Consider the following 24,322-nt stretch of genomic DNA (forward strand, 5'->3'; position numbering starts at 1 on the left):
TAAGTATTTAGGAACGGAACGTGTGTCCGTTCCGTACTTACGTGTGTCCACGTGTTAAATACGCTGACATGTCCATTTTTCTCCGGCAGCACGGGTGTCACACGGCCCGCACCCGTACCACACGGATGTAGTGTGGATGCGGTCCTGTGTGACACGCGCCGGAGAAACACACGTGTTAGGTTAAAAATAAAAAAAACAAATACTAACCTCCACGAGCCCTGCAGTCGCTGCCGCGGCTGTCACCTGCATCTGTCCCCCAGTGAATTTGAACAACGCTTCTTCTTCACTGGGGGCCGGAAGCAGCGTCAGCGGGGCGTGGCCTGTGTCGGACACTGTCATTCAGCACCGCAGACAGCTCCAAAAGAAGCAGGTAAGGCGGGGCTTTCCGTTCTCCGTGTGTTATTACGTATAACACACGGAGAACACATACGTGCCACAAGCACGGCACACAGGGAGCAAACCACCCTTTTAACACGTACGTGAAAAACGGTTCGTTTTTTTCACGTGCGTGTGACAGAGGCCTAAAAAAGTGTGCATAAAAAACAATGCTGAGGCCGGGTGCAGGCTCCTCCAGGACTACGGCCGTTTCGAGCTAAGCATGATTACTGATAGTCATGAAGACTGATAGGCGGGCTTTGCACACTACGACATCGCAGGTGCGATGTCGGTGGGGTCAAATTGAAAATGACGCACTTCCGGCATCGCAGGCGACATCGTAGTGTGTAAAGGCTCGATGATACGATTAACGAGCGCAAAAGCGTCGTAATCGTATCATCGCTGCAGCGTCGGCGTAATCCATGATTACGCTGACGCGACAGTCCGATGTTGTTCCTCACTCCTGCGGCAGCACACATCGCTGTGTGTGAAGCCGCAGGAGCGAGGAACATCCCCTACCAGCGTCACTGCGGCTTCCGTAGGATATGCGGAAGGAAGGAGATGGGCGGGATGTTTACATCCCACTCATCTCCGCCCCTCCGCTCCGATTGGCCGCCTGGCGTGTGACGTCGTTATGATGCCGCACGACCCGCCCCCTTAACAAGGAGGCGGGTCGGCGGCCAGAGCTATGGTCGCAGGACAGGTGAGTCCATGTGAAGCTGCCGTAGCGATAATGTTCGCAACGGCAGCTATCACAAGGAAATCGCTGCTGCGACGGGGGCGGGTACTATCGCGCTCGGCATCGCAGCATCGGCCTGCGATGTCGCAGCATGCAAAGTACCCCATAGTGTCGCAGTGGGATGATGTGACCCTATCTGACCAATAGTAAGGATGAAATTAGAACCGGAAACAATGCCAAGCAGTAACCTAACCAAGACAGTATTTAGCAGGGTTCTCCACTTTTGACAATCTCTATTTGGAAGTGGTGATAAACAATAAACTGATTACATAGACTCCAGTGGCTCACTGGTTAGCACTGTTGCTTTGCAGTACTGGGGTCCTGGGTTCCAAGGATAACATCTGCAAGGAGTTTGTATGTTCTCCCCATGTTTATGTGGGTTTTCTCCGGTTTTCTCCCACACTCCAAAGACATACTGATAGGGAATTTAGATTGTGAGTCCCAATGGGGACAGTGATGATGTCTTTAAATCGCTGCAGAATATGATGGCGCATTATTAAGCAATGCATAATAAATAAGTGTAAACTGTAGGGCTACTGCAATCACATCTTCCATTTGACATAGTGGCCAGTATGAGCATCGCTGGAACAGTGCTGTGTCCAGAGGGGAGCATAAGGTGCTTTTATATTATAGGAGGGGCTACGTTAGTTAAAGATGTCCCCTTTAAGGTGATCACTTAAAATACATTTCTCTATTACAGACAAAATTAAATGTTTTATATTGTTTTATATTTTCCTAACAATTTTATTTTCAAACTCTGTTCTAAAATAATAAATAAGTAAATAAAGAGCTTACCAAAATATGTTAACCACCAAGCTTGAAAATTACAAAGGACGCCGTCTGGTAAGACTTCACTCTGAAAAAAAGAATATAAACAATATTCCTTAAAAAAACCATAGGAAGATACTAAACATTCCTTCTCTCACGCTATCCTTGGCTCTGCAACATAAGACAGTCGGAAGACAATAAAACTGTACTCAATGATGAATTACCGGGACGCTGAGAGAAGACGACTACTGCTGTACGGTGTCTATTTTGTCAGGTTTAATGGCCACTGAAAATTGATTTGTAATACAGAACTAATGGCGGTGATTTGCTAATGAATTCACTATATAAACCCTCATGTAAAACAAGAGTAAGTGACTGAAATCTTACCATAACGTAAGCGATGCTGTCAAAGAAAGCAGCAATGGCCAAGCTCAGAATCATTTTCTGTGGAGGAGAAAAGTTGTTACATTAGTCATTAATACAAAGGTTTGCATTTCATTGAGACTGTAGAGTATACATTTTAAAATTATAATATTATTTAAAAGAAAAAAAATTAAAAACATATTACTAGTGATGAGCGAGCATGCTTGTAACTACTCGGTACTCGCACGAGTATCGCTGTACTCGGGCTGCTCGGCGGGGACCGAGTAATCTCGCGATACTCGTGCTGTACTCGTGGTCTTCATTTCTGCATGTTGGCGCTCTTTTGAGAGCCAGCCCTCATGCAGGGATTGGCTGGCACACCACTGCAATGCCACAGCCCTGTTAGTTGTGGAATTGCAGTGATTGGCCGGCCTGCACAGCGTGACCGAGCCTTTATATCGGCCGGCGCGCTGTGCTCTGCTCACAGCAATCCAGACAGTCAGTGCAGGGAGAGTGTCGCTGATTCAGGGAAAGCTTTGCGGCCCTTTATAGTTAGTTCCGGAGCAGGGCTGCAAACAGTGTGACCAGAAGTCCTTCTCAGGACTATTCTAGTTGTATACAGGCAGGCAGGGTATAGCCAGGTCGGAGTACAGTAGCAGAGTCCTTCTCAGGACTATTGTTGCTATATACAGGCAGGGTATAGCCAGGTCGGAATACAGGCTAGTGACCAGAAGAGTCCTTGTCAGGACTATTGTAGCAGTATACAGGCAGGCAGGCAGGCAGGGTAGTGGTGACCGTATACCAGCCTTCATCATATCTGGGGCTGGTGTACACAGTGTAAAACAGTCCAGATAGTGTCAGACTTCTCAGTAATTGTCGCTCCTAAAAACCAGTTAGGTTCTTATTGCGTCCGTGCTTGCATTTAAAAACAGCACGTGTGTGGCAGTCGGTGGCAGGGTACAGGTGCGCGTTTTGCACAAACTATTATATAACGCACAAGTCTAGTGTATAATACACGTCAGTCAGCAGTGTCTGATAGTGTCAGACTTCTCAGTAATTGTCGCTCCTAAAAACCAGTTAGGTTCTTATTGCGTCCGTGCTTGCATTTAAAAACAGCACGTGTGTGGCAGTCAGTGGCAGCGTACAGGTGCGCGTTTTGCACAAACTATTATATAACGCACAAGTCTAGTGTATAATACACGTCAGTCAGCAGTGTCTGATAGTGTCAGACTTCTCAGTAATTGTCGCTCCTAAAAACCAGTTAGGTTCTTATTGCGTCCGTGCTTGCATTTAAAAACAGCACGTGTGTGTCTGTCGGTGGCAGCGTACAGGTGCGCGTTTTGCACAAACTATTATATAACGCACAAGTCTAGTGTATAATACACGTCAGTCAGCAGTGTCTGATAGTGTCAGACTTCTCAGTAATTGTCGCTCCTAAAAACCAGTTAGGTTCTTATTGCGTCCGTGCTTGCATTTAAAAACAGCACGTGTGTGGCAGTCGGTGGCAGGGTACAGGTGCGCGTTTTGCACAAACTATTATATAACGCACAAGTCTAGTGTATAATACACGTCAGTCAGCAGTGTCTGATAGTGTCAGACTTCTCAGTAATTGTCGCTCCGAAAAACCAGTTAGGTTCTTATTGCGTCCGTGCTTGCATTTAAAAACAGCACGTGTGTGGCAGTCGGTGGCAGGGTACAGGTGCGCGTTTTGCACAAACTATTATATAACGCACAAGTCTAGTGTATAATAATACACGTCAGTCAGCAGTGTCTGATAGTGTCAGACTTCTCAGTAATTGTCGCTCCTAAAAACCAGTTAGGTTCTTATTGCGTCCGTGCTTGCATTTAAAAACAGCACGTGTGTGGCAGTCGGTGGCAGGGTACAGGTGCGCGTTTTGCACAAACTATTATATAACGCACAAGTCTAGTGTATAATACACGTCAGTCAGCAGTGTCTGATAGTGTCAGACTTCTCAGTAATTGTCGCTCCTAAAAACCAGTTAGGTTCTTATTGCGTCCGTGCTTGCATTTAAAAACAGCACGTGTGTGGCAGTCAGTGGCAGCGTACAGGTGCGCGTTTTGCACAAACTATTATATAACGCACAAGTCTAGTGTATAATACACGTCAGTCAGCAGTGTCTGATAGTGTCAGACTTCTCAGTAATTGTCGCTCCTAAAAACCAGTTAGGTTCTTATTGCGTCCGTGCTTGCATTTAAAAACAGCACGTGTGTGGCAGTCGGTGGCAGGGTACAGGTGCGCGTTTTGCACAAACTATTATATAACGCACAAGTCTAGTGTATAATACACGTCAGTCAGCAGTGTCTGATAGTGTCAGACTTCTCAGTAATTGTCGCTCCGAAAAACCAGTTAGGTTCTTATTGCGTCCGTGCTTGCATTTAAAAACAGCACGTGTGTGGCAGTCGGTGGCAGGGTACAGGTGCGCGTTTTGCACAAACTATTATATAACGCACAAGTCTAGTGTATAATAATACACGTCAGTCAGCAGTGTCTGATAGTGTCAGACTTCTCAGTAATTGTCGCTCCTAAAAACCAGTTAGGTTCTTATTGCGTCCGTGCTTGCATTTAAAAACAGCACGTGTGTGGCAGTCGGTGGCAGGGTACAGGTGCGCGTTTTGCACAAACTATTATATAACGCACAAGTCTAGTGTATAATACACGTCAGTCAGCAGTGTCTGATAGTGTCAGACTTCTCAGTAATTGTCGCTCCTAAAAACCAGTTAGGTTCTTATTGCGCCCGTGCTTGCATTTAAAAACAGCACGTGTGTGGCAGTCAGTGGCAGCGTACAGGTGCGCGTTTTGCACAAACTATTATATAACGCACAAGTCTAGTGTATAATACACGTCAGTCACTAGTGTCTGATAGTGTCAGACTTCTCAGTAATTGTCGCTCCTAAAAACCAGTTAGGTTCTTATTGCGTCCGTGCTTGCATTTAAAAACAGCACGTGTGTGGCAGTCGGTGGCAGGCTACAGGTGCGCGTTTTGCACAAACTATATAACGCACAAGTCTAGTGTATAATACACGTCAGTCAGCAGTGTCTGATAGTGTCAGACTTCTCAGTAATTGTCGCTCCTAAAAACCAGTTAGGTTCTTATTGCGTCCGTGCTTGCATTTAAAAACAGCATGTGTGTGGCAGTCGGTGGCAGCGTCAGGCTCCATATTGTCCCTGGATAGAGACGTGCATGATGGCCTGTAAACATGAAGTGCCCATTGTAAGGAAGTGGGTCTATTGTAGTATAGCCCTTAGGCAGGGCAGCCAAAAATTGGGAGGCTCCACATTGTCCCTGGATAGAGATGTGCATGAGGGCCTCAAAACATTGTTCCCATTGCAAAGGAGTGGGTCTCCTGTTGTTGTAATGCCCATTCAGAAAGAATGGGCGAAAAAATTTACCACTGGGGGTATACCTGAAACAACGGCTTAACTATTGTAACGGTCACCATGATGGCGCATGAGGAGAAGGAGGAGCAGTCCAGCGAGTAGCCAAAGTCCAGAAGTGTGTTACCATGGGTGAGTGGAGGTACATGGCAAATTCCCGTTACAAACTTTAAATTCCGCTGTAATTTGCTGTTGGTGTGTGTGGTGAAGTCTGGCCAAATCCAACCCTTGTTCATCTTGATCAGAGTCAGCCTGTCAGCATTTACAGTCGACAGGCGGGTGCATTTATCTGTAATGATTCCACCTGCGGCACTAAAAACACGCTCTGACAAAACGCTAGCGGCAGGGCAGGCCAGGACTTCCAAGGCGTAGAGAGCCAATTCATGCCACGTGTCCAGCTTGGATACACATTAATTGTAAGGCACAGAGGAATGTCGGAGTACAGTTGTTTGATCTGCAAGGTACTCCTTGAGCATCTGGGCAAACTTAGGATTTCTTGTGGCACTACCCCTCACCTCAGGGGCTGTGGTATGTGAGGGGCTGAGAAAACTGTCCCACATCTTAAAGACTGTTCCCCTACCTCTGGCGGATTGGACTTGTGCCCCTCTCGGCTGTACGCCTTGGTTGTCCACTGATTCCTGACCTATGCCGCTAGCGTTTTGTGAGGGGAATGCTTTGCCTACTTCCGTGACTATGGCCTTCTGGAACTGCTGCATTTTGCCTGACCTCTCCGCCTCGGGAATAAGAGACATAAAGTTCTCCTTTTAGCGTGGGTCTAACAGTGTTACCAACCAGTAATGATTGTCGGCCAAGATGTTCTTAACGCGAGGGTCACGAGACAGGCAGCTTACCATAAAGTCAGCCATGTGTGCCAGACTCTTAACAGCCATCACTTCAGTATCCTGACCAACACGATGACTGAACATGCTGTCCTCCTCCTCCTCCTCCTCATCATCTACCCTGTCCTCTGGCCAGCCACGCTGAACCGAGGATATGACTGCATGTCATATCCTCAATTTGGCCAGAGAGTTGCTCCATGTCTTCATCCTCCTCCTCGTCATAGTCCTCCACTGCACGTTGTGATGAGACGAGGCTGGGCTGTGTGTTATCATCACCCACACCCACTACTGTTTCTTGCTCAAACTCATCGCGCTCCGCCTGCAATGCATCATGGTTGTTTTTTGAGCAGAGACCATTTTAGAAGGCAGAGAAGCGGTATGGTGACGCTAATAATGTCGTCATCGCCGCTCACCATCTTGGTGGAGTCCTCAAAGTTTTGGCGGATGGTGCATAGGTCGGACATCCATCTCCACTCCTCAGGTGTTATGTGTGGAGTTTGACCCATTTCCCGACGGCTTAGGTGATGCAGGTACTCAACAACTGCCCTCTTCTGCTCACATATCCTGACCAACTTGTGCAGAGTTGAATTCCAACGCGTGGGGACATCACACAGCAGTCTGTGTGCCGGAAGATGCAAACGGCGTCTTAAGCCGGCAAGGCCGGCTGAAGCAGTAGGTGACTTTCGAAAATGTGCAGACAGGCGGCGAACTTTTACCAGCAGATCAGACAGCTCTGAGTATGACTTTAGAAACCGCTGAACCACGAGGTTGAGCACATGGGCCACGCATGGAACATGTGTCAGCTGGCCTCGCCTCAAAGCCACCACCAGGTTCCGGCCATTGTCACACACGACCTTTCCTGGCTTTAGGTTCAGAGTTGTGAGCCAGTGATCTGCCTGCTGTTTCAGAGCTGTCCACACCTCTTCTGCATTGTGGGGTTTGTCACCTATGCAGATTAGCTTCAGCACTGCCTGTTGCCGCTTCGCCGAGGCAGTGCTGCAGTGCTTCTGTGTCGCCCTGGACAAGCCAGGGGCCACAGAGCACAACACTTAAACACCCCACACTCCCTGCAGGCATATCATAGTCAAAACACAAAATCCTTGTTGCCTTCCCCAGGGGCTGTTGTCCACACCAGGGTGTGGAGCCAGGCGGTTGGTCTCCACCCACCGAGGAGGAGGGAAAACACAGGCAGTGAGAGTTAAGCTAAGGAAGTGGAAGGAGGAAAGTAGTAGAGAGGAGAAAAGTGACAGCAAAGAGCCTGAAGTTGGTCCGGGTGTGTGGCCCGGACAGGACAGCAAGGTTGGCAGGATGTGGTGACCGTCTGCAGTGGAGGCCGATTGGAGTCTGCCGTAAGGACCGTGGACGGGTGGTGACCCGGCCGTACCGGACCGGTATACAAAGAGAAGCCAGCACCATTGGCAGAGAACTTTCAGATCCCGGCAAGGCTTGGTGTCGCCGTGAATTTGCCAAATCCGTTAGTGAAGGGAACCTCAGGGTTTCCAAACAGCCAAGTCCAGATAGAAGGCAACCGTACAACCGTGAAGGGGAGACACAGCCACCGCCAAGGGCAACCGTCTCCCAGGGCCAGCGCCTGTGGGCAAAAGGGGCTCCTCCGGCCCATATCCAGGTCGGGGAGCGGGTTACCGTTGGGAAACCATCACTACCAACACTTAACTTAGGTGCAGGGAGAGACAGTCATCACTAACCTGCAGGGAGGAACAACCGCAGCCGTCCGAGTGACCCGTCCATCCAGCCACTTGTTTTACCGTGAACTGTGTCATCATCATTGGGCTGAGTGAGTACCTCCGTGCCGTGCGGCACAGCGCTGCCCCTGCGACCCTGCACCTCATCAGGCCCCGCAACCCGCCTGTCATCCATGTCTACCCCATCACCAGGCCCCGGGACAACCAACCCCCCTACCCACGGAGGGGAGAAATAACAACAAAGCTGCTCCCTGTCACAGGCTCCCGGGATCCCCGTCCAGAGCAGCGGTGGTGTCCACACAATCACCACAACCGTGGGTGTCGTCACGGACAATATCCCCAAAACCCAAACCACCCCTTTTCACTCACGGGCGAGTAGCGCCGCTCGAGTCCCCGGGATCCGGCCATCGCTCGAGCCAACGAGCAGCAGCAGCCGTAGAGCAGCGTCAGCCGGACCCGAGCAGTGGGAGAGCGCACCGTCCCCTCCTCCGCCCGCGACACTTCCAGCTTGGGACTGGTGTGGAGGGTAAAGTGGATCAGGATGCGCAGGAGGAGGAGGAGGCTGAGGAGCATGACATTCCGGAGCTGTAGAGTGTGTGTGAAACCCTGACTGAGGTAGGGCCTGCAAAACTTGGTGTGTGAAGGACGTGTTCCGTCCCTCGCTCAGACTGGGTCCCAGCTTGCACAATATTAACCCAGTGTGACGTCAACGAGATGTAGCGGCCTTGCCCACATGCACTTGTCCACGTGTCTGTGGTTAGGTGGACTTTGGCTGAAACAGCGTTGTTCAGGGCACGTGTGATGTTTTGTGACACGTGGTTATGCAATGCAGGGACGGCACACCGGGAGAAATAGTGGCGGCTGTGGACCGAGTAACGTGGGACAGCTGCCACCATCAGGTCGCGGAATGCTTCTGTCTCAACCAGCCTAAAAGGCAACATTTCCAGCGCAAGCAGTCGCGAAATGTTAGCATTTAGAACTGTGGCATGTGGGGTGTTGGCAGTGTATTTGCGCCTGCGTTCAAAGGTTTGCTGAATGGATAACTGAACGTTGCGCTGGGACAAGGACGTGCTTGATGATGGTGTTCTTTCTGCGTAGGCAACTGCAGGTGCAGGAGTGGAGGAGGCTTGTTCGCAGGCAGCATGGACAGGGGATTGGCTCGCATGCACAACCAGCGAAGACGTAGCAGTGACATCAGCAAGCACTGCTCCTCGACTCTGTTGTACTTCCCACAAAGTCGGGTGCTTGGCTGACATGTGCCTGATCATGCTGGTGGTGGTCAGGCTGCTAGTTTTGGTACCCCTGCTGATGCTGGCATGGCAGGTGTTGCAAATGGCCTTTTTAGAATCATCTGGAGCCAACTTAAAAAACTGCCAGTGTCAGAGTTCCGGGTTTTTCAGTTTTCTTTTGAAAGAGCTTGCCCTTTGTTAACATGGAGTTTTCTGTTCTGTTGCCCTACTTCCTGTCCATCTGTTTAAAAGCCGCCCCTAAAGCTTAGTCCAGTGCCTGAGTATACTGCTTCCTGTGTGCTCCTGCCCTGCTGCTTTTGGTTCCTGATTGTTATTCGGATCCTCTTGGAAAACAACCGACACCGACTCTGGACTTCATCTGGTATCATCTAGCTGTGCCCGGACTCCGTTTGCCGTCTTTGGTCGGCACTTCTGCCCGGTTCCTTCCGTTTAATACCACTCTGGACTCACATCACGTACGGACATTTTTGGACTTACCTATTGCCCTTTTGTGTCCCGGCTGCTGCGCATTTAGGGCTTCTGGGGTGATTGCCAGACAGTCCCTGTATAGGGGTTCGCTCTTGGTGGTCTCCCTGGGGGAGTCCGGTGCGCGGTCCCGGGAATTCCCTTTCGCTCCGTCCCTGGAAGGTATTTCCTGTATTTATGTTCTACTGTGTTTTTGTTCCGTTTATGTACATATTTGCTGGTTGCATATTATAAAAGTCTTGCACCAAGAACTCGTCTCTGGTTGTCATTGCCCTAACGCAATCGAAATCCTCAATACATACAATAGTATTACAGCCAGACTCGGGAAGACCTAACATTTGTACAGGCACCTTGTGTCGTGTTGTTCCGGGGAACAGTTGCCTGACGTCTGCCTGGGGCCACCACTCTGCTTCTTACTGCCTGTTGTGATGCTACGCCTCCCTCCCCCTGTGCACTGCTGTCCTCGCTCTGCATATCCTCGTGCCAGGTTGGGTCAGTTACTGGATCATCCACCACGTCGTCTTCCTCTTCCGCACCCTGCTCCTCCTCCTGACTTCCTGACAATTGTGTCTCATCATCGTCCACCCCTTGTTGAGACACGTTGCCAACTTCGTGAGAACGTGGCTGCTCAAATATTTGGGCATCTGTACATACAATCTCGTCATGGCCCACTTCAACAGGAGCTGGCGAGAGGCCAGAATTTGTGAATGGAAACGTGAACGAACAGCTCTTCCGAGTGTCCAAGTGTGGGATCAGTAATGTCCGTGGACGTGTACTCGGCCTGGTGGTAGGAAGGAGGATCAGGCTCTGAAATGTGCGGTGCAGTATCACGGGTACTGACACTTGACCGTGTGGAAGACAGAGTGTTTGTGGTGGTGCCAATCTGACTGGAAGCATTATCCGCTATCCAACTAACAACCTGTTGACACTGGTCTTGGTTCAAGAGCGGTGTACTGCTGCAGTCCCCAAGAATTTGGGACAGGACGTGCGAGCGACTAGATGTGGCCCTTTGTTGTGGCGAAATTAGAGCTTGCACACAACCTCGGTCTCTGCCTGCACCACCATCACGTCCACTTCCTTGTTCGTTGACAACGCCCTTGCGCATTTTGCAATGCTGTGCTGATGTGTATTCACTAGACTTGTGCGTTATATCCAAGTTTTTGCAAAACTCACACAAATGCAGCGGAAAGCTGCCACCAACAGGCACACACGTGCGGTTTTTAAATGCAAGCACGGAGGCACTAAGAACCTAACAGGTCTCTATCCAGGGACAACGTGGAGCCTCCCAATTTTTGGCTGCCCTGCCTAAGGGCTATACTATAATACACCCACTTCCTTACAATGGGCACTTCAGGTTTACAGGCCCTCATGCACGTCTCTATCCAGGGACAACGTGGAGCCTCCCAATTTTTGGCTGCCCTGCCTAAGGGCTATACTACAATAGACCCACTTCCTTACAATGGGCACTTCAGGTTTACAGGCCATCATGCACGTCTCTATCCAGGGACAATGTGGAGCCTCCCAATTTTTGGCTGCCCTGCCTAAGGGCTATACTACAATAGACCCACTTCCTTACAATGGGCACTTCAGGTTTACAGGCCCTCATGCACGTCTCTATCCAGGGACAATGTGGAGCCTCCCAATTTTTGGCTGCCCTGCCTAAGGGCTATACTATAATACACCCACTTCCTTACAATGGGCACTTCAGGTTTACAGGCCCTCATGCACGTCTCTATCCAGGGACAACGTGGAGCCTCCCAATTTTTGGCTGCCCTGCCTAACGGCTATACTACAATAGACCCACTTCCTTACAATGGGCACTTCAGGTTTACAGGCCCTCATGCACGTCTCTATCCAGGGACAACGTGGAGCCTCCCAATTTTTGGCTGCCCTGCCTAAGGGCTATACTACAATAGACCCACTTCCTTACAATGGGCACTTCAGGTTTACAGGCCATCATGCACGTCTCTATCCAGGGACAATGTGGAGCCTCCCAATTTTTGGCTGCCCTGCCTAAGGGCTATACTATAATACACCCACTTCCTTACAATGGGCACTTCAGGTTTACAGGCCCTCATGCACGTCTCTATCCAGGGACAACGTGGAGCCTCCCAATTTTTGGCTGCCCTGCCTAAGGGCTATACTATAATACACCCACTTCCTGACAATGGACACTTAATGTTTTGAGGCCCTCATGCACGTCTGTATGCAGGGGCATTGGTGAACCTCACAATTTTGGACTGCCCTGGCAAAGGAAAATACTACAAAGACTCACTTCCTTAAAATGGGCACATTAGACTCAAGAGGCCTTCATGTACGTCTCTTCTCAGGGACATCGGAGTGCCACACAATGTTTTCACGTAAAATCTTTCATGTATTAATCTCAAAAAGTAACATACACCAGCTCTATCTCACTATTGGGTATGTGCCCTTAACATTTCCGCCATGAAAAATCATTTTGGGGTCATTTTGGAAGGTTTTCTGGTGAGTCCGTAAAAATGGCGTAAAACGCGGACAAAATTGTTCACAGCTGTGACTTTTCAGTGATAAATGCTTCAAGGGGTCTTCCCCATGCTGTTGCCATGTCATTTGAGCACTCTTCTGAGACTTTTGTGACATTTTTAGGGTTTCTCCATGCTGCCGGGGGGTCATTTCACAAAAATACTCGGGTCTCCCATAGGATAACATTGGGCTCGTTGCTCGGCCCGAGTACACGAGTATCTTGGGAGGCTCGGCCCGAGCTTCGAGCACCCGAGCTTTTTAGTACTCGCTCATCACTACATATTACCAAAAGAAGTTTAGGAGGTAGAGATTGGGGAGAAGGGGCTCATAAGTGGACAAAGAAGCATTTTTTCTGACATATTTTACAAAGTTTCTTATACTTTTAATCATTAATTTATGAAAGGTTGTTGAAATGATAGAGGCCACTTCAAGGGTACATATCATTTTGACAAACCTGTACCGTGCATACTGAGCAAGAAACATAGTAACAAAAAAGACACAGTTGCACTCTGTAGCGTTAAGATATGTGTAACAATGAATATAGGAATATAGACATGCATTAATGCTATGGAAAACATGTAAAAATTGAGATACTTAGCACACAAAAATGGCCAGTTTTATATGAGCCACAGCCAACGCCAAGGTGACCTCATTGTTGGGTCTCTATCAAACTAGAATGTTTTTATGGGTTAAAAACCTCTAATTTATGGGCGGGTAAGAACCTGCTAATGAAGAATTAAAATCGCCTGAGGTTGTGGAGCAGGAGTGCTCAATCAGAAGGCACGACCCTGTAATCTAAGAAAAAGACTGAACAGGTGCATACTAAGCATGAAACGGTAACAAAAAAAAGACAGTTGTACTCTGAAGTACTAAGATGTGAATAACAATAAATATTGGAATATAGACATTAGAAAGTTAGGAAGTGCCATCAGTCTTTTCCTTAGATTACAGGGTGACGCCTTCTGATTCAGCATTTCTGCTCTAATTCTTTTTTAGCAGGTGTTGGCTGTTGGGCTCACATAAAACTGGCCATTTTTGTATGCTAAATATATAATTTTTTACATGTTTTTCATAGCAGTAATGCATGTCTATATTTCCATTTCATTGTTTCACTACAGAGTGCAACTGTCTCTTTTGCGTTACCTGTAACATGTCATAGTGAAATCTCACTATTATTGATAGGAGCTGAGCAATTTGGTTACTGTTCGGCTCCCCATCACCATTCACTGTGAATCTTGGCTAGCATTTTATGTGCACCGTACTACCAGCAAAACATCATAGATTTCTTTATAACATGCACCAAAAGGTCCAGATTTCATTAGAAATCAGACGTAAAATCTATATATATAATTGCCTTATTCTGTCTGTCTGTCTTGGTCCAAAATTATGTTGTTACAGTGACAACCGTGGCATTGGCCGCTTGCCTCGGCTCCGCCCCCCGCACGGATTGGCCGCTTGGCCAGGCTCCGCCCTCCGCACAGATTGGCCGCTCTCCCTGGCCCCCTGCACGCATTTGCTTGTCGGCCAGGCCCCGCCCCCTCACGCATCGGGCACTCGCCCTGGCCCCGCCCCCCGCACGCATTTCCCGAACCCACACCGTGCCCCGACTCCCAGGTGACTGCTGCACCTCCGGAAGCCCACACCGGCAAGACAAAGTGGAGAAAAGCCGTATGTGTGAAACCATTAGCTTACCCCGGCTCTCGGCACACGTGTGCCGGAGCCGGCGTAGGCTGATAACTATGGTACAAATCAGGTAATTATAGAAACCGCTTTCCTTAGTTACCCGATGAGTAAAATGGTTACTAGCTTACCCCGCCTCCCTGCACACGTCAGCACTGTCACTTCGAATAGTTACTTACCTTTTCTCCACTTTGTCGGATCCGGCGCGCTCCCGTGCACTGTGTACACTACATTGGCCACGCGACAAGCTCCGATCACGTGTTGTCATGTGACCGGAGCATGTGACCAGGAAGTTGCGGCATGGCCACTGTACTGTACACATTGTATGGCTGCTTTCAGACGTCCGTGTTTAATCAGGTACCAGTCACACGCATGGTTATGGTCATACGTGTGACATCCGTGTTTGCATGCGTGTGACAGGTACCGGAGAAAACACGGGTCTGTGAAATAAAAATATTTTTCATATTTATCTGCTTTCTCCGGCTCTGCTGCCTCCCGCTCCTGACCGCCTATCAACACACACACATTGAGCACATATACACACATAGCAGACACACACTGAGCACATATACACACATAGCAAACACACATGGATACACCGAGTGCATACACACATAGCACATATGCATGTACACACTCACACACACACACTGAGCACACACACATAGCAGAAAGAAACACACATAAAGCAGATACACATGGATACACCGAGCGCATACACACATAGCGCACATGCGTGTATACACACACATACACACACACACACTGAGCACATATACACACATAGCAGACACACATGGATACACCGAGCGCATACACACATAGTGCACATGCATGTACACACACACACACACACACATACACACACTGAGCACATATACACACTGAGTACACACACACTGAGCACACACACACACACTAAGACACACGCACACACTGCGCACACACACATAGCAGATAGACACACACATAGCAGACACACATGGATACACAGAGCGCATACACACATAGCGCACATGCATGTATACACACACACACACACTGAGCACATATACACACATAGCAGACACACATGGATATACCGAGCGCATACACACATAGCGCACATGCATGTATACACACACACACTGAGCACATATACACACATAGCAGACACACATGGATACACCAAGCGCAAACACACATAGTGCACATGCATGTACACACACACACACACACACACTTTGCTGTACACTCACCCAGCGATACGGTGCCCGGCACTGAAGTCCCCAGCGCTGTTCCCGCTTACAGCTCCACAGGGCACTGAATATTCAGTGAGTATAATGAGCGGCGATAAGGAGCGGAAAGCAGCAGAGCCGGAGACAGCATCGCTGGAGAGAAGTAAATATAGAAAATATTTTTATTAAAAAGACCCATATTTTCTCCGGTATGTTTTACACTGATGTCACACGGATCCCATCAGTGTGCGTTCCGTGTGACATCCGTGCTGCCGGAGATGCCTGCGTGTGTGCGTGCGGGGTCATGAAAAGTCACACGGTCTGTGTGCAAACACGGACGTGTGAGGCACATCATAGAATAACATGGGTACGTGTGACATCCGTGTTAAAAACAGATGTCACACGTACCTAAAACACGGTCGTTTGAAACCAGCCTACGGCAGCGCGCCGGATCTGACAAAGTGGAGAAAAGCCGGATGTGTGAAACCACTAGCTTACCCCGGCTGTCGGCACATGTGTGCCGGAGCCGGCGTAGGCTGGTAACCATGGTACACATCGGGTAACTATAGAAACCGCTTTGCTTAGGTACCCAATGTGTAACATGGTTACTAGCTTACCGAGGCTCCCAACACATGTGTGCCGGAGCCGGCGTACGCTGTTAACCAGCGTACACATCGGGTAGCTATGGAAACCGCTTTGCATAGTCACCCGATGTGTACCATGGTTACTAGCTTACCCCGGCTCCTGCCCATTCAGATCGTTGGTCTCCCACTGTCAAACAACCGATGCGTGCTGCACAGCAGGAGACCAACGAGCAAAAAATGAACCATCATTATTCAAGACTTACTGATTATATTATTATTCAATCTGCTAACCTACATATACATTCTAGACTACCGGATACGTTAGAATCAGGCCACCTTCTAGTAATTTGACAAATTGGAATATTTTTGCCTCTTACTCTAGCATACCCCTTCATCAAAGTCGACGTGAACAATATAGGTCTTTATGAATCAAGGTCAGTATATTTAATGCATTCGGTATCTAAGCTCTAGTCATTATGGACTTCAGATCAGTGCAGTCTGTTCCATTTTGGAGTTAATTTAACTATGATATTAAGGAAATGAATTATAACATTTTCTCCATTTCCCTCAATATAATGTCTGAAGAATAAAGATCCAGTAAACAGTCCATTAAAATAGGATCTGCAGCAAACAGTGCCTGTGTTCTGCTGATGCTGGCTGCAAGGAAGAAAGGAAATATAATTTCATAATTCACTTTACTTTAAATGGGCTGCGGGATAGTTCCATGTACGCAAAGTGCTTTGAACACATATCCTCATTATAGCAGATGTCTACTTCTTCTACATGTTTATGTGCTTAGCAACATTCCCTCCTTTGTGAGCAAAAATGGATGGACTTTTACCTTTCACCATGCAGGCAATAAAAAGCTACAAAAATTGACTATTTCTACTGACATCATGAAAGCAATGGCTGTAAAGCCTACAAAAGGAGTGGCCAAAAACATTGCCTCATTTTTTTACATCTATAATACCAAGAGAGGGCACTGGTAATGACTTATCTGGAAAAAGGGCCTTCAGCCACCTCTGTGTCTAGGGCTTGGGAACTACTTCTACTTCTGCACCCACTATAACAAAGCAGCTGTTGTACATGCCCCAAAGTGATGCTATCTCCATGCAGGACATGCAGCTCCTCACTCTTCTTTTTTGCATATTAGAGGTCAGGGAACAAGTGAGATACGCACCAGCTAAGGCCTAAGCCACACGGCTAGAAAATCGGTGCGAGTGGAGTGCGATACAACATCGCATTCCCCTCAGACCAATTCTAGCCTGTGTGACAGCACACATGAGCGATTATTTCTTAATCAGACCGAGAAAACAATCGCAGCATGCTGCGATTGTAAGGTGAGACCCTTTTCTCTCGCACCCATTCAAGTGAATGGGGCGAGAGAAAAAAAGCACTGCACTCACGGTACTCCGGTGTACCGGTAGTGCAGAGCGAGAATCACAATAGCCGGCTACGGAGGAGAGAGGGGGAGAAATCCCTCTCCCCCTCCTCCGTGCCGGCCCACCCCTCTGCATCGCCGGCCCACCCCCCGCAGCTGAGGTCCGCTCGCAGGGTCGGACCTCAGATGCAGGCACACTCGCATGACACTCGGCTCCTGCTGTGCTGCCAGCGCAAGCCAAGTGTCATGCGAGCATCGCAGTAGTGCCCCGTGTGGACCCAGCCTTTATAGTGGGGTCCGAGTGAATTACCAAAACATTGGTGATAGAAGTACTGAAACAATCTATGAAGTGGCAACTTTTTGTTGTTCTCTGTTAAAGAAATTTACAACAGCCCTTATCTACTGTTACCAAAAAGTATGAACAGAGTCTTGTGCTATTTTACATACTAATTCTATCAGGAGGTTTTTGCTATGAATTCTAAGAGCAGCACAATGTAGTGGCTGAGAGCCTGATTCCAGTGATGTGTCACTTACTGAACACCTTGGTGCAGCTTTACTAGAATCCTTGTTTTCTCTCTTATAGATGTATCAGTACACAAATTGCTGAGCTGTATATAACCCCTCCCACACTCTTGACTCTCAGCTTCCTGTGTACATTGTGCAATGTGAGCAAGCTGCCAATCAGTGGTAGGGGCAGGGTTACACAGATTAGCCTGTCTGGCCTACAGGCAAGATCTAGTCTTGAATTGATACTCTCTTGCTGATAAAACATTGGTTGTACTGGAACTAAAGCACACAGCCTCACAAATGACGCATCCCTGGACTCAGGACTTTATTGCCTACATTATGTTGCTCTCAGAATAAATAGCAAAAAAACTGCTAACAGATTCCCTTTACCATTTCTTCATATTTATCACATTGAAGAAAAGTTAGAAAAACAATCATTTAACTTGTTCTAATTAGCTTCTTTGACTTTAGTACATGACACAGAGTAAGGCTATTTTTTCATGGCCCGCATACAGACCAAGATTTCCAGATCAGTTGCTGGTCTCCTATTCCGAACCCAACAGCTTCATGGAATATATCAGTCGGCTGGGTTTGGATCAGGGGAACAGAAGCTGATCCGGAAATCGCGGTCCACACACAGACAGTGAAATTCAAACGTGTGGAACCAGCGATTACAAAATCACTTATACATTACAGATCATAAAACTTGGTTTCGAGCCCCCACATATTGCGTGAAACTTCTTGGCTTGACAGATAAGCATAGGTGAGTGCTGGGAGGAAGAATACATGAATGTACATAATTTATTTTGTAAATATTTATCAAAATTGTGTGATTAAAGCCCAAATGAAGCGTGACAGAATGTAAGACAAACTACAACCGTGAATTTATCAGTCACTCCTGAACGAGTCTCCTCCTGCAACTCATAAAGGATGAATCCTGGCACTGCTTATCTTATTTCTTCAGGATGTGCTCAAATATTATTTTCATGCCGGCTTCCCAACATATCAGCTTGCGCTGTGATACAATGGATTTCTACCATACAACCCACAAAAAAAAAACCTTGTGAAATATTTCCCTATCTGGCTAATGACACCAGTCACGGGAGTCACCAGTGTATCTATTGAGGTTATCTACTTATGGACACAAGCCGTCTACGTCAGAATGTGACGTTCGTAATATTAATGATCACTTTATTTATATTGCACCAACATATTGTCATAGATGTTCAGAGGAAAACAGGTAATACTTCTGTACAACTGCTGAGACCAGTAATTGTCGCCAGACATCAAGTGTTATATGGGCTATGACGTCTGTAGCCACAGTTAACAGTATACTGTTGGGACAAGCGCTGGAATGGGGGGGTTCTAATTCTAAATTTTAACTGAATTTATCATAGCTTGGAAATTCCCAAGTCTTTCCCCTTAAAGAGGTGGTTCACTAGTTAGTATTCATAGGCCATCGATATTATGTTAAGAAACAAGGTTTCTCTCAAATACCTTGTGTTGCCAACAGTGCCTGTGAGCGGCGCTATTGTACTCCACTCATCCCCTTCACGTGACCCCCGGGCTCCGTGACCTCTGATGTCCGGTGATGTCACGTCAGCTTACTGTTGACCTGACATCACAAAGCCAGGCCCCAGTCTTCCTGAGTTACTGGGCTGTGGGAAGCATTTCATCGCGCGTCACAGTCCAGCGTCACAGCCCAGCATCTTCCTTCTCTCCCCTTCACTGCAGAGTGCCGCAATCAGTAGCGATGCTGGATTGTGTTGAGCGGTGAAACGCCGCCCACAGCCCAGTCACTCAGGGAGACTGGGGCCGGCCGCAGTGATGCCAGGTCAACAAGAAGTTGACGTGACATCACCGGACAACAGAGGTTACAAAGCCTGGAGGGAGGTCACATGAAGGGGATGAGTGGACCACAATAGCGCCGCTCACAGGTACTATTGGCAACACAAGATACAGTTAGGTCCATAAATATTTGGACAGTGACACAATTTTCGCGAGTTGGGCTCTGCATGCCACCACATTGGATTTGAAATGAAACCTCTACAACAGAATTCAAGTGCAGATTGTAACGTTTAATTTGAAGGTTTGAACAAAAATATCTGATAGAAATTGTAGGAATTGTACACATTTCTTTACAAACACTCCACATTTTAGGAGGTCAAAAGTAATTGGACAAATAAACCAAACCCAAATAAAATATTTTTATTTTCAATATTTTGTTGCGAATCCTTTGGAGGCAATCACTGCCTTAAGTCTGGAACCCATGGACATCACCAAACGCTGGGTTTCCTCCTTCTTAATGCTTTGCCAGGCCTTTACAGCCGCAGCCTTCAGGTCTTGCTTGTTTGTGGGTCTTTCCGTCTTAAGTCTGGATTTGAGCAAGTGAAATGCATGCTCAATTGGGTTAAGATCTGGTGATTGACTTGGCCATTGCAGAATGTTCCACTTTTTTGCACTCATGAACTCCTGGGTAGCTTTGGCTGTATGCTTGGGGTCATTGTCCATCTGTACTATGAAGCGCCGTCCGATCAACTTTGCGGCATTTGGCTGAATCTGGGCTGAAAGTATATCCCGGTACACTTCAGAATTCATCCGGCTACTCTTGTCTGCTGTTATGTCATCAATAAACACAAGTGACCCAGTGCCATTGAAAGCCATGCATGCCCATGCCATCACGTTGCCTCCACCATGTTTTACAGAGGATGTGGTGTGCCTTGGATCATGTGCCGTTCCCTTTCTTCTCCAAACTTTTTTCTTCCCATCATTCTGGTACAGGTTGATCTTTGTCTCATCTGTCCATAGAATACTTTTCCAGAACTGAGCTGGCTTCATGAGGTATTTTTCAGCAAATTTAACTCTGGCCTGTCTATTTTTGGAATTGATGAATGGTTTGCATCTAGATGTGAACCCTTTGTATTTACTTTCAGGGAGTCTTCTCTTTACTGTTGACTTAGAGACAGATACACCTACTTCACTGAGAGTGTTCTGGACTTCAGTTGATGTTGTGAACGGGTTCTTCTTCACCAAAGAAAGTATGTGGCGATCATCCACCACTGTTGTAATCAGTGGACGCCCAGGCCTTTTTGAGTTCCCAAGCTCACCAGTCAATTCCTTTTTTCTCAGAATGTACCCGACTGTTGATTTTGCTACTCCAAGCATGTCTGCTATCTCTCTGATGGATTTTTTCTTTTCTTTCAGCCTCAGGATGTTCTGCTTCACCTCAATTGAGAGTTCCTTAGACCGCATGTTGTATGGTCACAGCAACAGCTTCCAAATGCAAAACCACACACCTGTAATCAACCCCAGACCTTTTAACTACTTCATTGATTACAGGTTAACGAGGGAGACGCCTCCAGAGTTAATTGCAGCCCTTAGAGTCCCTTGTCCAATTACTTTTGGTCCCTTGAAAAAGAGGAGGCTATGCATTACAGAGCTATGATTCCTAAACCCTTTCTCCGATTTGGATGTGAAAACTCTCATATTGCAGCTGGGAGTGTGCACTTGCAGCCCATATTATATATATAATTGTATTTCTGAACATGTTTTTGTAAACAGCTAAAATAACAAAACTTGTGTCACTGTCCAAATATTTCTGGACCTAACTGTATTTGAGAGAAAGCTTGTTTCTCAACACAATATCGATGTGCCTATGAAAACTAACTAGAGAACCACCGCTCTAAGGAGTTGTGGCGCCCCTGAGGCTTCCGTCGCCACAGGAACATTGCACCCCATCCAGCGGTGTGATGTCCCATCCTGGGTAAGGAAAGGAGTGAACGCCGGTCCACAGGCAAAACTGCACTACACCCATTGTTAGGTACACACAGGGACCAGGGACAGTGGCAGCAACCTTCCCATGCTGCATGCTGGGAGGGGCCGTAAGACCCTTCCCTGCTCCCATAGGGTGATAGCTTAGCAACTGGGGGGGTGGGAGGAGCCACCCGAGAGGAGAGTAGACAAGGAAGGTCAAGAGTAAGCAGTTAGGGAGTTGAAGTTGAAGGAGAGAAGAGAGGGAAAGAAGGAGTGTGAGGAGGTCTGCGGGAGGCAGAGGAGAAGGAGAGACAGTAGGAAAGAGCTCTAGTCAGTCAGGAGCAAGAAGAAGGAAGCGACACTTCCTGGTGAAGACCCTGGGACCCGGTAGGTCCAGGTGACACCAAGTAGAGAACAGAAGGGATTCCAGAGCCACAGACAGCTTTCAGGCTAGTGGCCTGTTCCACAGAAACATCGGTGGAGGGATCAGGCCGCATACAGGGGACGGTCCCTAGAAGCTGGAGGACATAAAGTCAGATCTAAAGACAAAAACCGCGGCACAGGGTAGCTGCACGCGCCCAGGGCTACAGCCCACAGCAGAACTTCTAGAAAGGGGGTAAACTACCGACAGGCAAGCCCCTGGCCTGGAGGCTGTAGTGGAGGCCAAGCCAGGTCCATCCATAAAAGGTGAGGCTTAGAAGACGACCGAGAAAGTGACACAATAGAGGGGTGTACCGGCTTTTGCCCACAGATCTACCCAGGATCGGCGGAGGTCCCTGACAGTGGGTCTCAGCAGTCCAAAGGCACCAGTGTGCTGCAGCCCAGGAACTGTGAGTAAACATCTTGAAATTGCACCCTCTGGAGTTGCCTCAGTTATTCCGCCGGCACTACATCGACACTTACAAGCACGAACAGTTGCCCCGGGGCACCTCTCCACCTGTGGGGAGCAGGACCATCCAAGCTGCCATTCCACCAGCCCCGGAGGCCTCATACAGCAGCGGCGGCTTAATAGCCGCAAACCACAGGTGGCGTCACGAATATAAACTATAATGTACCCCCAACACTGAAGCCATATTAATTGACTCCCGCCAGGGTCACGAAGTTGGGCCCCACCACCACTGACGATCCCCGGACTAGTTCGGCCCGGCACCGGGTGTCCCATAGCCCTGGGGTGGGCGAGTCAGAGTCATCCAGGAAAAAATATAAATTTGTATTAAGGAAATAAACATGCAGGAAGAGAGCTGAAAGGTAAAGCTTGCTGAGTGACCAGTGGCCACAGTGAGCAATCCTACCAACAAAGTTAGAAATTTATTGATACATTTCCTAGCATAATAACAAAGGAACAGCGCAATGCAAAGGTCACAGAAAAAAAACAACGAATGTCTGTTTTAGGAGAGCTATTTGGCATGCATTGAATGCCAGATGGCATGCTTGTACGACAGGTCGGTTGGGTAAGGCTAAAGGGACTGTCAGCACAGAATGACTGTTCAAACTAAGTATAGGTGCTCGGTGCACCATGGTGGCGCTAATCATTTAAGTGCACCTTCCCACCGGCTTGTTTTCCATCTATCTCTGCCCTTCTCTGCTCTATTAATCCAGAGCTGTCAATAAAATCTAGTATTTTTTTATTTTATATACATCCTTTTTCTTGTCTATGTGTGCACACACCTATATGCACCTGTTCACTTTACTTGGGTGTTTCATACATGCGTTTTTTCAGGTGCATGCTATGCAGAGACTTTTCTACTAGTAATTATTGGAAATAGTTTCCAGGTTCCTTCCCATTCCAAGTGAGACTTCTCAGTATATCTGTGTGCACAACAGACATTTAAGTGCAATCCTGGAATAAGGCTCTACCAGCTGAAACATGTCGGATTTCTCTTAATGTGTCCCCCCCTCACTGTTTTCATGATCGATGGATCTTTTTTTAATAAAACTTCAATAAATATTTTGATCCTTCTTTGAAGTGCTGGAGATCATACTCTATTTTGCTTGTGTGTTCTGCCTGAGGCCAGGGCAGCTCTGTGCACCAACACCGATTCTGATCTGGACTTTAGGAAGGGTGAGCTGAACTACTTTTTCTATTTTCTGCAATCAAAGAAGTAGAGGCAGAGGAAAAAACAAGTAGGAGCGAGTTAAATGTTTGGCCATGCCTTGAGCCTGTACTTGGTTTGAACAGTCATTCTGTGCTGACTAGAGTCCCATTAACAAGTTTATAGCTGCTCGATGGTAACCATCTTTGGCCTTGCCTAAAAGTTACATTACTAAAATACAGATATAGCAATTACACATAATAATGCTCCTGGATTCCCTCCTATTAATATGCTGAAGATGGATGTGCAAAAGAGGCTTATATCATTTAAAATTCCCAGCAGATTATAATATATGAATATTTCGGTAGGGTTCATGAACATATGAAAAAAATTTACAAAAGGAAACCCATATTAATATATGCAGAGTTTGCTATGGAATTTATTAGAGCAGGCGATATCCGTGGAAAATTCTAAAAGGGTTTTTAGGAATTCTAATTTCTGCAGTGATTATTTCAGCCGCATGTGAATAGGGGAGGAAATACCCCACTGACTTCCATACTAGTAAGTATAAATTTATATGCACACACGTCTTTCCCAATACTTAGAACACATTATTAATTCTTCAAACTATTATGCAAACAAACAAAGAAACAAGTGCTGCCACTTTTATACTGAATTGCCATGTATCCCATGGAAGGGGCAATGAGGGTTTTGGAGAATCAGAGCTTGGTAACTGTTCGCGGTGTTGAAGTACTAAGGAGATATG

The 24,322-nt window shown here is 47.4% G+C and overlaps 1 protein-coding gene across 4 annotated transcripts in view; it reads right to left on the minus strand.

Moving 5' to 3' along the window:
* LOC142288327 (uncharacterized) overlaps positions 1 to 24,322 on the minus strand; it is a 936,281-nt gene that overhangs the window by 771,715 nt on the left and 140,244 nt on the right. For 3 of the 4 annotated variants that reach the window (XM_075333506.1, XM_075333503.1, XM_075333508.1), the window contains 2 exons: positions 2,270 to 2,326; positions 1,910 to 1,970 (listed from right to left, as the gene is read on the minus strand). In XM_075333506.1, coding sequence (XP_075189621.1) covers positions 1,910 to 1,970; positions 2,270 to 2,326 — 118 coding nt within the window. The remainder of the gene's footprint in view (positions 1 to 1,909; positions 1,971 to 2,269; positions 2,327 to 24,322) is intronic. The other variant, XM_075333504.1, reaches the window with a different exon arrangement.

Source organism: Anomaloglossus baeobatrachus, chromosome 2 (genome assembly GCF_048569485.1).
Source record: "Anomaloglossus baeobatrachus isolate aAnoBae1 chromosome 2, aAnoBae1.hap1, whole genome shotgun sequence".
In the NCBI taxonomy this organism is placed as follows: Eukaryota; Metazoa; Chordata; class Amphibia; order Anura; family Aromobatidae; genus Anomaloglossus; species Anomaloglossus baeobatrachus.